Source organism: Rhineura floridana, chromosome 5 (assembly GCF_030035675.1).
Source record: "Rhineura floridana isolate rRhiFlo1 chromosome 5, rRhiFlo1.hap2, whole genome shotgun sequence".
NCBI classification, from domain to species: Eukaryota; Metazoa; Chordata; class Lepidosauria; order Squamata; family Rhineuridae; genus Rhineura; species Rhineura floridana.
In genome coordinates, this window is record NC_084484.1 from 44,207,054 (window position 1) to 44,221,192 (window position 14,139).

Consider the following 14,139-nt stretch of genomic DNA (forward strand, 5'->3'; position numbering starts at 1 on the left):
ACCAGTGCAGGAGTTCCCAAACTATGGTCCACGAGCTGCATGCTGGTGGGCTGGTGGTCCTCAGCCTGTCTGTAATAATACAATTAACAAAGCATGCAGCAGCTAACACAGCACATTACATAAAAATCATTAAGTGGTCTACCAAGACCCTCAGCAATTTTCAAGTGGTCGGGGGGGGAGAGAAAGTTGGGGAACTAGTGCAAACAGGAACTCTCCTCTCATTGGCACACACACAGATTCCTCTAAGGTGTCTCCTAGAAAATATTTTCTACTCTTCCCCATTAGCAACTCCAGACGTTCAAAGCTCACTCTGCTTCATATGCAAGAATAAGTCAGATGGGATAAATTAAGGTGTCTGCAGGATGTTTTTATTTGAGGTGGGGGGTGGGAAGATTGGATACACCCATTCAGCACACCTGCTCCCTGTGAGAGAGACACACTCTGAGACTGATCTGCACTGGCCTTCCATCTGTTGGCACAGGACTCTGGAATAATAGATGGGCCAGTGCAAAAAGCCTGTGCCATTCTGCAGGCCACTGTCACAGCTTTATTTTCCCAGAGGACTCTGCCAGTTTTCCACTTTGTCCATCCCTAGGAACAAAGGAAAGGATAATTCACAAAGAATATTATACACCAAACGGAAGGGCAGAGCAGAAACCTTGTGCCAATGGAGTACAGGGCAATTGGATGAAAACTGATATTGCTTGCTTCTCCAGCACAACATATCATTTATTCTATTACTTGCAATGGCAAGTAACCTTACTCAATTCCCTACTCTTTCCCATTTCATTTACATGGCTATCCATTTTCAGAGAACCTACAACATTTTGTTAATTTGTTTTAAAAAACCAGAACCTTTCATTTATAACTGTTGTAAAATATGGATGGTGATGGGTGGCTGTGTCAAGACGTGTGACATATGGTTGGTATGAGCTAGTCTGATGCACTTCTAGGGTCGTCTGTGATTTGGACGTGAGTCATAGCTACCTCTGGCATCTATGTGATACTCCTGCTATCCCTACTAGTAGGGGAAAAGCACAGGAGGATATTCCACTGCAGGAGAATCTGGGACTGCCGCACAAGTTGTGATCCTTCATAGTTACATGGGCCTGGTTACAGGAAGCTAAATTCATGGCTGGAGGGGTAGTGTACAACAGCATAAATGAAACACCCCTCCACATTAAAGGTAGCATCTCAGTAAATTCCACTTCCTTTTTGCTGTAATTTGTTTTTAAAGGAAAAAGCTATCTTGAGTGCAACCTGGAAGCATCTCACCTGAAAGTTAATACAGTAAGTGGTCGATAAGATTTATGGCTGGTATTGCTACTAAGTTTGCTTCCCCAGAAGTCATGATGCCACAGTTCACCAAGCGGGGTTTCTGCCCTGAGGTCCTGAAACAACACAAGTTTATAACATCACCATGATTCAGAATTTTAGTTTTAACATAGATAAACCAAGAGACAGATCTGCAAGGGGTATGTCCAGAGATTAGTCCACTACACTGATATGCCACCCTTCCCCCAAGGAGCTCAAAGCAATGTAAAAGGTTCTTTCCACCGCCACCGCCCCCCTTTATTTTCAGAGCAACCCTAGGAGGTATGTATGGCAAAGAGATGGTGACTGGCCCAAGGCCACCCATGGAAATTCACTGCTGGAATGTTGGATTTCCTAGGTCCTAGTCTGACACTCTAACCTCTATATCACTTCAGAGAGATTTTTTAGAAGTTATTGTCCTTATGATGAATGTTTAGATTCTAAAACACAGAGATAAAATGGAAATATATCTTCAAATTTATGAGTTGTTTTATACTGTTGATTCTGAGCAGGGATACCACATGCCTCTTCTTTTGGTGAGAAGGAGGAGTTTCAAACACATACCGAATCCATCATTCTCGCTGCCCATTAGCTGCTAGGCCAAGTTCAAGGTCTTGGTGTACAAAGCCTTATATAGCTTGGGATCAGGATACTTGAAAGATCATCTTACCCCATACATACCCAGTTGATCGCTGTGCTCTGCATGTTGAGGGCCTCCTGCAGATGCCATCTTATCAGGAGGACCATTCCACACAACACAGGAAGCGGACCTTTAGTGTAGTGGCCCCTATCCTGTGGAATTCCCTCCCCTTAAATATTAGACAGGCACCATCTGTTAACTTTTCGGCATCTACTGGAGACCTTCCTCTTCCAACAAGTCTTTTAAGTAGATACCTCATCCCAGTCTGCGTCTGTTTTGTAATTGCTTTTTAAGATTTTTTTTAAAGATTTTTTCAAGATGTTTTGTTTTTAATATGTTTTTAGTGTTTTGTCCCTTGTTTGCCTGGGCTCCTTCTGGGAGGAAGGGCAGGATAGAAATTTAATAAATAATAATAAAAATACAAACGATTCTTACCACTGAACCATACTAGCACTTAAGCTGTTAATATTTTCCATCTCCAAATTGATGGAGAAAAAGGGTGGAGGGGTGATTTACTTAATTTAAAATTTTATAACCCACCATCTCCCTGTCAAAAGGTGGCCAAGTTTATATTAATATTGTATTAAGTTTATATAACCCAGGCTTCCTACTAAAATTGCTATTATGTCTGCAAAATAGCAGACTTCTAGTGAATTAATAACATAGCAGGGATCTGGCTTAACATATCTTTGAAGTTAGTTTACAGTTCTTGATTCAGTACCATTTTACTGTGCACTATATCTTGGATAGCAGAGCTGTGTGTTGCACAACTCCATGCCCTCCATTCTCATCACCAGCAAACCATGACAGAAAGCACAATGCAAACACCACAGATGGCAAGCAGTGATCAACTGTTATTTGAATACCCTGCTGAGATGCTTTCTTAATTTTCACACAACACTACTTAACTATCATTCTTCATTTTATTTCTGACACATTAAAACTTATAGGTCAGCCTGACTGTGGCACACTCATGAATAAGATTAATAGAAGCAGCACCAGGGGAGGAGGGAATTCATTATGCACCACCATGATGGAAAGGAGGGTATCTGTTGCCAAGACTGAGGCTGAAAATTAGAAACAGAGATGGTTGTTAAGAATGTGCACTACATTTTCAGGAGTACATCTGTGCAAGGTTCTCTGAGTTCAGATGTGCTAACTCAGCAGATCGCAAACCCCCCACCCCCCAGTCCACATGCCTGGGGATCTTCCACCTGCACTGATGTCCTGGCCATCTGTACACCAGATGCAGACAACAGCCAATACTGTGTACAGACTGTGGTACCATGCTTAGATGCAGGGAATCTGAGTTCTAAATATTATTTTGGCTATGAAATTCATTGGGTGGCTTTGGGTAAGTACCCCCAGCACATATGTTAACACAGCAACATGGTAGGCACTGAAAAACTGCTCCCCTGTGTTACGCATTATACAGAGCCAGCCTGATCATTTTGTTCCTTTCCACATTAATATGGTCCCCGCAACACCTGCAGAGGAAGCAATATAGGCATCCTCAGGCAATCCAAGATTTCATCCACAACTGTGTTGTCCTGAAGTCAGACTATGGGGAAGCAATATTTGCCATTACCTCAGCGATGACATAAAAACTAGATTCCAGTCTAACCTTCGTTGACAGGACTGTGAGAATATAATGCCACTCTGGGCTTCTTAGAGGAAAATATTTAAGGGTAACAATAAACAGACAGTGTGATTTACTCAAGTGGCCTGAAACTGAACAACCACCCTGGGAGAACCTGCACATGGGGGAGGAGACATCATGAACTGAGCCAGAACATTGCCTCACAGTTTCAGCTAAGATGTTCCCAGGGTTGGTGAAGCTGGAAAAGCCAGCTGGTGGAGAGATTCCTGCCACAACTCCAAATTCTGCATCCATCCCAGCAGGCTGCAGTTTCCCCATAGGACTCGGGGGGAAATGAGCAATACACAGGATTCTGCAATGACCAACAAAATATTTTACTAGCTGCTTTTGGATTTTCCCACAAGTTACCTGCTTGCAGCTCATTCAAAGAAAAAACTGAGGAACTGCCTCTAATCTAACAGAGCCAGTGAGATATATGGTTAGAGTGTTGGATTATGACCTAGGAGACCAGAGTTCAAATCCCCACTCAGCCATGAAGCTCACTGGGTAACCTTGGGCCAGTCACTATCTCTCAGCTTAACCTACCTGACAGTGTTGTTGTGAGGATAAAATGGAGAGGGGAGAACCATGTACAACACTTTGAGCTCCTTGGACGAAAGGTGAGATATAAATGTAGTAAATAAGAAATAAATAAAGCCATACGGCCAGTGCTTGACTAGCTACCATGCAGTAATAAAGTATCCCACATTTGTTGTGCCTGAAAGCCTCACTTGCAAGAGAAAGCATTCACACAGAATGATCTGCATTCCCCCATTTTCTGACTTAGATCGGGGTGAGTAACCTATGGCTCTCCAGATGTTGGACAATAACTTCCATCATTCTTGACCAATGGCCATGCTAGCTAGGGCTGATGGGAGTTGGAGTCCAACAACATCCATCTGGAAGGTCACAGATTCCTCATCCCTGACCACATAGAGAAAAACAATGAAAAAATGTTGGGAGCTACTTCCTATACGTCAGAAAACCTGAGGCTGGGTCCTTGTACAGCTTGATCCTATACCTGTTTGCTCAAAAGCAAGTCCTACTGTGTTCCACAGGGCTGGTCAAGAGGTAAATGCACACAGTGTTGTAGCTGTAAGGGTTCTTTCTTCCCATCAAATACTTCTGCAATTGCAGCAGTATATCAATATATTTATTTCCCTAACAGAAATTTTAGCCACGGTGGACAACGGCAGGCAATTTCATTACATTCACAAAATAGAATGCAAATAATAAAAATTATTCATGCATGGTGCCTCAAGTATTATAACACAGAAATAATTTGCACAGCTTAGATTCGCAGCCTTTTTAAAAAAAATCTTCAGTAAATAAACAATAAGGCAAAGCAAACAGAAGAGTCAGAAACATTTGAAAATTAAATTCCGGCCTCTTGGCAGACAACACTGCATCTTTTATTTGTTTAAATGTAGTCCTGGACTAGTGAACCAGAGACCACCTATGCTAAAAACACTCCACTGAGTTGAACAGACATCCATGTAGCTATGCAGGAGTACAGTGGCACAAAATCACCCTCTGCATGATTGGATTTCACCTGCTTACACAGTACCTAAATAAGAGCTAATTCTCCCAACCATTGCGGTGGAGCTTATTTTACATTTGTGAAATCAACAAGAAGTCCTGTAATACTGTTAGGGCAGTATCCCACCAAACAGCTCCCCTAGCAAATGGAGTTTTAGCTGCACAATGGAACTTCCCTGCCCTCTCCTGTGTGTCCTGTAAATCTGCAATGGAGGGTTGGGGGAGCCCTCGGAAGATTTACGGGACATGCCTTCCTGTCAGTGCAATTCTATGCATGTATATACTGAAGTAAGCCCCACTATATTGAATGGGGGCTTTCTCCCTAATAAGTGTGTTCAGGATTGCAATTTAATGGGACGATCCTACTCTGATGGTGGCTGGATGACACATCTGAAAAGTGGGTATTTTACAGGGAAGAGGCACAAAGATGGATGCAGGAGAGGGCCCTAAAAATGGGGTGGCTTCCCCCCCCCCAGCCTGTGCATATGCCATCAGAAGTAAGACTGGGAGGGATGTTGTGTTGCTTAACTCAAGCAGCAGCAGAAGGAAGAGAATGAGGGAGGGGGCTTAAAAAGCAGAATGTTTTGCAACACACATGATTATCCACACCATGTTCCCTTCACCATCCCACCCCACTCCATGGAGCTATGTGACCCTTGCTTATTTGGCACAGGGCTAAGTGGCGGGAGGCTGCCAGAAAGCTTGCACATGTCTCTTAGTTGCTGTGTCCTTAATCTTGCATCAGATAATGGCATCTTAGTCATGATGATCCACACTGAGGCAGCGTTGGGGTGAACCCTGGGCATCTTGGGATCAGCAAAGGGAGTACCACACAGGGCAAATGTAATCAAAGGCTTGGACAATACAGATGGCACTGTCTTTGAATGGAACCGATACCTCCTGCCATGGTTGCCAATACACATGAATGTCATCCTTTTGTCCTATTCCCAGAACAGAAGAATTTAAAGCCAGAAAAAAGTGCATATTTGATATTTTCATTGTTAGTACACGAGGGGCAGGAGATTCTGAAAATTGCTTGGAGGTCCTATTTACAATCCAGAGGTATATAGATTTTGATAAATAAATCCATCAGTGTGGATGTGTAATGGAAAACAAGGAGTCCTCCTTCTCCATCTCTTCCCTAATAAACAGCCTGGTCCACTGCATGTTTACTTGGAAACACTTCAAGACAGCCATGCGTTGCACAGAGCTGCAGCTAAATCTTTGATGAGCAGGAACATCTGGCAGCAATGGATAATTTGCAAGTTATTTGCAAGCGGATAAATTTCCAGTTGTTTATTTTTGTTCAGTATACATTTTACTGCAACCCAGTGGAGACCTTGAGCCAATCAGAGGCAGAGGCAGAGAGCTACCCTGAATCTCTCTTTGGTGCTCAGTTATCTCCCTATAGCACCAAGCTGCCAGCACCAGTACAAAAGCATCCTGTTCTGCCAAGACTTGTGTGCTATTAAGCATGTAAGAGCAATGTAAGACTTGTGTCTGAAGAAAAAGAGGGAGGGAAACCACAAAATCAGCATTGCAACTGATTTGCTATTGAAAAGCTTTTCCAAACCAGGCAGCCAGGAGGTTTCTGTGATGTGCAGTCTGATCTTCTGCATTTTAACTCAGAAGTAAGACCTATTTGGGGGGGGGGGGGTTGCTTCCTTATAACTATACAAAAGACTACAGACCTGAAGCTGCCTAATACCAAGACACTTGATCTATCAAACCCAGCATTGTCTAGTCTCCTTGGCAAAGGCTCTAAAAGCCTGTAGCAAAGGTCTTTCCTAGGGGTGGATGACAAATTTGTTCAGTCTGAATTTCAAAGCAAACTGTCCTAATACACCAGTCCTGGACTCATATCTAGATTGGGACACAACGATCAGTTGGATTACACACGCCTCTGAATTTTACAATGCAGTTTCAGTTTTAAAGATGTGCACAAAAATGTGTATTTTAGGGGAAATGCATTGCAAGCACACACAAAAAGTGTATTTAAAGTTGGGGGGATGCATATAAAATGCATACAAAATATGTACAATTCAAAGGCATTAAAAATATCTCCCCAGAAAAGGACAGAATGCACCTATAAACAACTGAGCATACGCGAAATGGAAATATACTGATCCATCCCTATTGTCTTCTAGCTTCTGAGATCTATTAAACTGGAGATGTTGGGCAGCTCACTGCCAGCACAAGGCAAACTCAGGCACCTGCCAAGGCTAAAGTCTCCCCTCCCCCTGACACTCCTCCCATCCTGTCTCAAGTCTCATTTTTAAAATAAAACACTTCCCCCCCCCGAAGCTGCAGCGCCAAACAGATTCCACCAGTCATCTTGAATTTGCTCCCCCCCCCCAGTCTGGAAGGTTAAGTCATTCCAGAGCATGGAGAGGGAGAAAATGCTTGCTGCCCCATCTCAATGTTCTGGAATTTCATAATTTGCAGGACATTGTGGAGGGAGATGGCAAATCTAAGAAAGGGGCCAGAAGATGCTCAGCGCTGGAGTGCCAAGAAAAAAAGATGAAAAGGTTAAAAAATGTGGACTTGTCACAGGCATTAGGGATGAGAGAGAGATCCACTAATGGCACTTTCCCATGGGTTCCCTCAGTCCTGGATTGGCCCTGACCAGCATCTCCAGGTGAATCAATCTTGGGCAGCAGAGCTGGGAAAGACTAGGGATGGACAGAGCAGCCTGTCTCCATTTTGTGTTAAGGTTAGCACATTCTCAATCATAGATTAATTCTGTCCTGTTTGTGGGGTGGGGGACAGCCTGGGATCTTGTACATTCACAGCCTGTGCTATACCACTAAACTATGCCCCCTCCCTTTATCTTGGGAAAAAGCGGAGGGACTTGTCTTTAAGACACAATAGGTATCATTCTTGGAAAATCTGTCATTCCACCTTCACGTTTCCAACAACAAATTCTTTTAGATAGGCATTTAAACTAGGCATTGTTAGTGGCTCCTCTGAACAGTAAAGACATTGCTCAGATTATACAGCCACAAGAGTGGCTGTATACTATAGCCAGCATGGATTTTTCACATTCCGCAATGTTAAATTGAAAATAACCCCCATGCTATTCTGATGCTTCCCATAAGCTCATTTCAAAATAAAACCTTATAAAAACTTATAGTCCTGAACTCAGAAATGCTTGCTTAACAAACCTCTAAACGTCCATAGCAACACACAAAAGAGTCAGAGAGAACTGAGAGTTCAAAGTGTAAAAAGAGAGGAAAAAACCAGACTCCTTTTGGACTTTTTTTTGTCAGCGTGCTCAAAATTTGCTGAAATTAATTAAAAATCAGCCATGTTCACTGAGTACCTGTAATCCTGCTACTGACCTTGCCCCATACTCTGACCTTCATCTTCTGCAGTTTAAAAGTTTAAAAAATGCCTGGCAGATCTTTAATTAATTTAAGAAAATTTACATTAAACTCAATGATAAGGCCGGGCATGCTCAATAACAACCAACTGTCAGTGTTCTAAAAGCCAGACTCCCAGCTGCTGGGCTTGGCTAATCAGGGGGCTTCCCCCAAAGAATCCTGGAAAGTGTAGTTTGTGACGGGTGCTGAGAGAAGACTCCTTTTCCTCTGGCAGAGCTCCAGTGGCCAGAGGGGCTTAACAGTCGGCCACTCTGATTGAAGCTCTGTGAGGGGAACAGGGCATCTCCTAGCAACACTCAGCACCCTTCACTAACTACACTGCCCAGGATTCTTTGGGAGAAACCATGACTGTGTAAAGTGACATAAAGGTCTGGTGTGGATGTGGCCAGGGACAGCTTTGGTTTATATTTCGGTGGGAGGCTACATGCGCCTGCTGTAGAAGAAAAAGGTGGAGGAAACGCTAAAAAGCAATGATACTGTTCACAATGTTTTCTTTTTGGAAAGGAAAGGTGCCTTCCCTCTGTCCAGTGTCCACCCACCAATCTCCTCTCCTCCCCCTTTTTCCCTCTTCCCCCCTTCCCCCCTCCCTGCCCCTCCCCAAGGCCAGTTTCACCTATCCTAAACTTGATTGCACAGAAATAAATCCCACTGAACTCAAAAAGCATGCAAATGATCAAACCCACCCTCCCCTTCTGTTCCTAACCCCTTCCTCTTGCCCCTCCCTCCTCATCGCCATCCCCTTCCAATCTCCTCCTTCCCCCTCCCCTCCCCCCTCCCCATGGTCAGTTTTACTTATCTTAAGCATGATTGCATGGGAGTGAATCCCACTGAACTCAATAAGCATGCAAATGATCAAGCCTGCCCTCCCCTCCTCCTTTCTCCCATCACCTCCCGTTTGCCCCTTCCCTCCCCCTTCCTTTGCTTCCCCTTCCAATCCTCTCCCTTTCTCCTTCCCTCTCCTCTCTCCTCCCCCATGGTCAGGTTTACCTATCCTAACCATGACTGCAAAGGAGTAAATCCCATTGAAGTCAATAAGCATGCAAATGGTCAGAGCTGCCATTCCTATCCTAAGCATGATTGCAGAGGAGTAAATCCCACTGAACTCAGTAAGCATGCAAATGATCAATCCATTCTCAACAAACTTGGACAGGATCCCATTTCTTACCTCCTGGATTAAAAAGCAGAAAAAATCACTAATAGGCAAAAAACCTTGCGGTTTAAGAACATATCTATAGCCAACAGATATTTCTATCGAACTTTAAAAAGCAGGGAAATTGGGGAGCTGTAATAAATGCACCGGGGAGCAGGAGACCTGACCTCCTCTCTAAGGTATTGTACTGCCTACAAATGTGTAAAAATGCAAACACAATTTCGGTATTAGTTAATATATAGTGAATATATATTTGGATACCCACAAACCACAATATGTGAATGGATTTGGCCCATAGTTCTGACTCTAAAATCCAATACTTCTCAACTTTATCTTATTGTTGCGAGTAGTATTGTAGTGGAATTGGATTCTACAGTTAGGGGGAAAAAACCTGTAAGATAAAAGTTGCCTACCATGCCCTCTTACGAGCCATCTTGATGGGACTTTCTTCTGAGTGAGGATGCACCAGATTAGGGTTGTTAGAAGCCTTCACAGCAACATAGTAAGTTAACATATGGTCCACTGTGGGCCACTGGGATGACAGCTTCATCACCTTTTCATTCAATCTGGGCTAACAAATTCTGTATATAATCATAACAGTCGGAACATATGCCCTGGGAGCAGTTGTGTGAATCAGCCCTAACTAAAAGCAAACAAGTCACAAGGGCATTCGCAAGAGGCTAAGAATACGATGAAAGCTTCCTTTTAAAAATACACTCTTATTACAGGCCTGAGTAAGAAAACAAAAGATTGATTCCAATTCCCTCTCAACTCTAAAGGGCATACATTGATTTGAAAAGCCATGCACATGCCCCACTGTCTCCTCAGAATCTCTAAAACATTTTATTAAATAGCTGTCTTTGCTTCGCTGGGTGTAACATTTTATGAGGGACTCATTGTTCTAATTAATGCTTGTAATAGAGACACATACTGCCGCAGATGCTTGTTCAAACGTTTCACACAAAAGACAAATCATTAAAGCACACAGCTTTTAAAACACACACACACAGAGCTGCTTAAAATGTTAAGAAAGCATCTGGAAAACAGTTGTGAACACCAATGAAATCCAGTCACAGACTGCTCCGAGCTCTGGCAGGCATGGGGCCAACTGGAAGAGTATCTTTTGTTAGAACTGGAAAGGAAACAGGGGAGAGCAAAAAGTTCACGAAAGGAGCACCGTGTGGTATCCAACGCTGGCCTAGCCATAATCAGATCTGCAAAATGGCTTCACCTACTGAAGCTCACAAGGAAAGAGAATCAAATATGTTGCACTGGTGAACAAAGTCACCTTTTTTTTGTATCTCAGCTCCTTCTCTGGCAAATAACAGCCTATCAACTCTACCTTTTCCAAAAAGTTGCTTTAAAATGGGTATTAGAAAAGAAAAAGACAGTATTTCAGATGGGCTGGGGGAAATGCTGTTCAGTTTTAAAAGGAATGCCAGGACATTTTCCAAAGAAAAATAAATCAAGCCATTGCCAAATAAAGACTGAATGCGTTTCCAAAGGGGAAATCAGATGAGCTGGACATTGCTATCTTTAAAATAGAAGTATTAGGACAAGTGGAGGAACTGGCATGCACAGGTCTTGCCACAGGTTAGCAAAAGAGATCATGGAAGGACATCACAGTGTAGACCAGAGATGCACAAGAAGCCTGCTGTGTGAATGCTTATGCGCAAGGACTGGAAACAAATCACAGCAGCTATCTCCAAGCACACCTAAGTTTACATTTATCATTACATTCATCAGAAGCACACAGCCAGTGCAGAGCAGGTTGTCTCCTTTTACTGTCACAACAACACTGTGATGTAGGTGTCAGCAGCTGCAGGGATCCGTATGTGGCTGCCTCATGTGGCAACACAATTAATTACAGGGGGCAGCCTGCTCAGCAAAGAACCTTCACCTCCCTCGACTGACCAATAGATCTTTTTGGGCAGGAAGGATCATAAACGTAGACTTCATCTATATTTTGATAATTGCATTATGTCTACCTGTTTTTTAAAGTCTGTTGATTTAAGGTCCTGCAGCTTAGTAACAGAGCATCTTCCTTGCACGCAGGTCTCAGGTTGAATCGCTGGGATCTCTAGGTAAGACTGGGAGAGAACCATGCCTGAAATCTTGGGGAGTGCTGCCAGTCAGTGGAGACAGTACTGAGCTAGCCAGACAAACAGCCTTACTTGGTAAAAGGCAGCTTCCTAGGGTCCTATGTATTTTCTCATGAATATTTTATACTATTTTACATAAACTGCTTAGATCTTTTTTTTATTTAATTAAGCGGTCCTTAAATCTTGTTAATCAAATTAAGAGCTTCCTTTACCAGGTGAGCTGGACAATGAGATCTATCTGACCTCTGGCATGGATGTTGGAGCAGATCTTTCTGATCCAGCAGGGATTTTCTTTTGCCCTTGATGATAGCTTGACTTTTGATTTGATTGAAACAACTTGTGGTCAGTTGACTGTAAATAAGACTGACTGATTAATTTAAACATCAAGGTACTTTTTTGGGAGGGGCTAGTAGCTGTGAAAACATTACAAAATACTAAAACAAGTATCCTGTGCTGTTACGAAATGTGATTTAAATGATTGCATTTATTCTTGAAGAAGGGGGTGTGGCTCAGTGGTGGCACACATGTATTGCATGCAAAAGGTCCCAGGTTCAATCCCCAGCATCTCCAAGTGGGGCTGGGAATGTCCCCTGCCTGAAATCCAGGAGAGCTGCTGACAGTCAGTGTAGACAACATTGAGCTAAGTGGACCAATGGGCTGACCTCGTATAAGGCAGACTCCTGTGATCCTTTCTTTTTGAAAAGACAGTGCTTTCTTGTCCTTTTTTTCCTTGGGAGGAAGGGCAGGATATAAATTCAATACATAACAATAAATAATAAAATTCCAGGTGTTTGGAAATGTATGAGAAGTTTGTCAGCTGATTAGACTTCTCGTTTGTTCCTAGTTTTTAGACTGTTAATTGAGTTAGTAATTGCTTGAGGAACATAAAACAAACTGTCTGGGGACACAGGGCCAGCTCAACCTTAACGCTGCTTTATGCCAAATTGCATGTTTGCCATTTCATGGAGATGAGGCAGGATGATTAACCAATCAGGTACATGTATGATGCCTCAACCTGGCCTGTTGAAACTCTATAGGCAGAGAATCAAACCATTACACACAGTTCACTTTGACAGGAATTATCTTCAGGCTCCAAGTGCTGTTAGTTATGAAGCCAAAACAGGACCACCCATGCACAACAGGGAGTTAACAGCAGGCCTGGAGGAACCCCAAGGTTTGCAGAATCACAAAAAAAAAAAAAAAAAACCAACCCCAGCCCAAATTGCATTAAGTGGGATCCAGAGCTTGGAAAAGTTACTTTTTAGAACTACAACTCCCATCAGCCCAATCCAGTGGCCATGCTGGCTGGGGCTGATGGGAGTTGTAGTCCAAAAAAAGTAACTTTTCCAAGCTCTGTGAGATCAGTGGTTACAGAATGCAGACTAGCTGGGATGAGCAAGCAGCATGCTGGTGGACACTGCTCAGTGCACCATGGCACTCATCTCCTCCTGCTGCCACCATGCTGCAGGTGAAACAAGCCTAAGTCTGGCTTACCATGTTAGCCAAACCCAAGTTCACAGCTTGTTTACAAACCATGAGCTGTAACCAAGGTTTGTTCTTGGCTTACCACTAGTTATGTTTTGTTCCCTGAATACAAACCTGAATTCAGACAATACAAGTCAAATTCTGGCTTGTCTCATTCACAATATGGCAGCAGCAGGAACAGGGAAAGGGCCTCAGGGGAACACTCACATTAAACTATAGTTTGTTTCAAACTATGGTTTAATGTTATGTGCAAACTGAGCCAACATATGCTTTTCTGTTCTGTAGCATTGTTTTATTCATATGCATTTGTTCAAATTTAAGTAAGTGATTGACTAATCATTAAGTGATACAGTTAATTAAATGTTGCTACGATTTCTTTAATAAGGTGACAGCCCTATTTATTTTATAGAATACTGGTAACTACTGTACACAGCACATACTTTCAGGGCAAATACAGGGGTTGGGGGTTGGGGGTTGGGGGTGGAGGAAACAGCAATTAACCTTTTTCTTCACCAAATTATAGCTAATCAATTAAAGCTTTGACACGGTACATTTCAATGGACTAAAACAGCCTTCACAAGTCCATAAGTCTTACAAACACGCCAAAAATTTTGGTGACTTACTTCCCCATGGGTTTTGTAGCAAACACACACAATTCAGTCACACTTACCGAGGTGTAAGTCTCATTGAACTCAATGGGGCTTACTTCTTTTTTTTTTTCAATAATTTTTATTCAGATTTTCATAAAACATACAAGACGAAATCATAAAACATTCAAAGACAAAAAACAAAATCAAAAATAGTTAAACAAAAAAAAAAAAAGAAAAAAAAAACAAAAATAAAAAATAAAGAGTAAAATATTGACTTCCCATTTGTCAAAGATCAAA

General features: G+C 42.6%; 1 protein-coding gene across 2 annotated transcripts in view; it reads right to left on the reverse strand.

The window, feature by feature from the left end:
- Positions 1 to 14,139, reverse strand: part of TMTC4 (transmembrane O-mannosyltransferase targeting cadherins 4) — a 67,089-nt gene that overhangs the window by 42,432 nt on the left and 10,518 nt on the right. For both annotated transcript variants that reach the window (XM_061626597.1, XM_061626595.1), the window contains one exon: positions 1,276 to 1,391. In XM_061626597.1, coding sequence (XP_061482581.1) covers positions 1,276 to 1,391 — 116 coding nt within the window. The remainder of the gene's footprint in view (positions 1 to 1,275; positions 1,392 to 14,139) is intronic.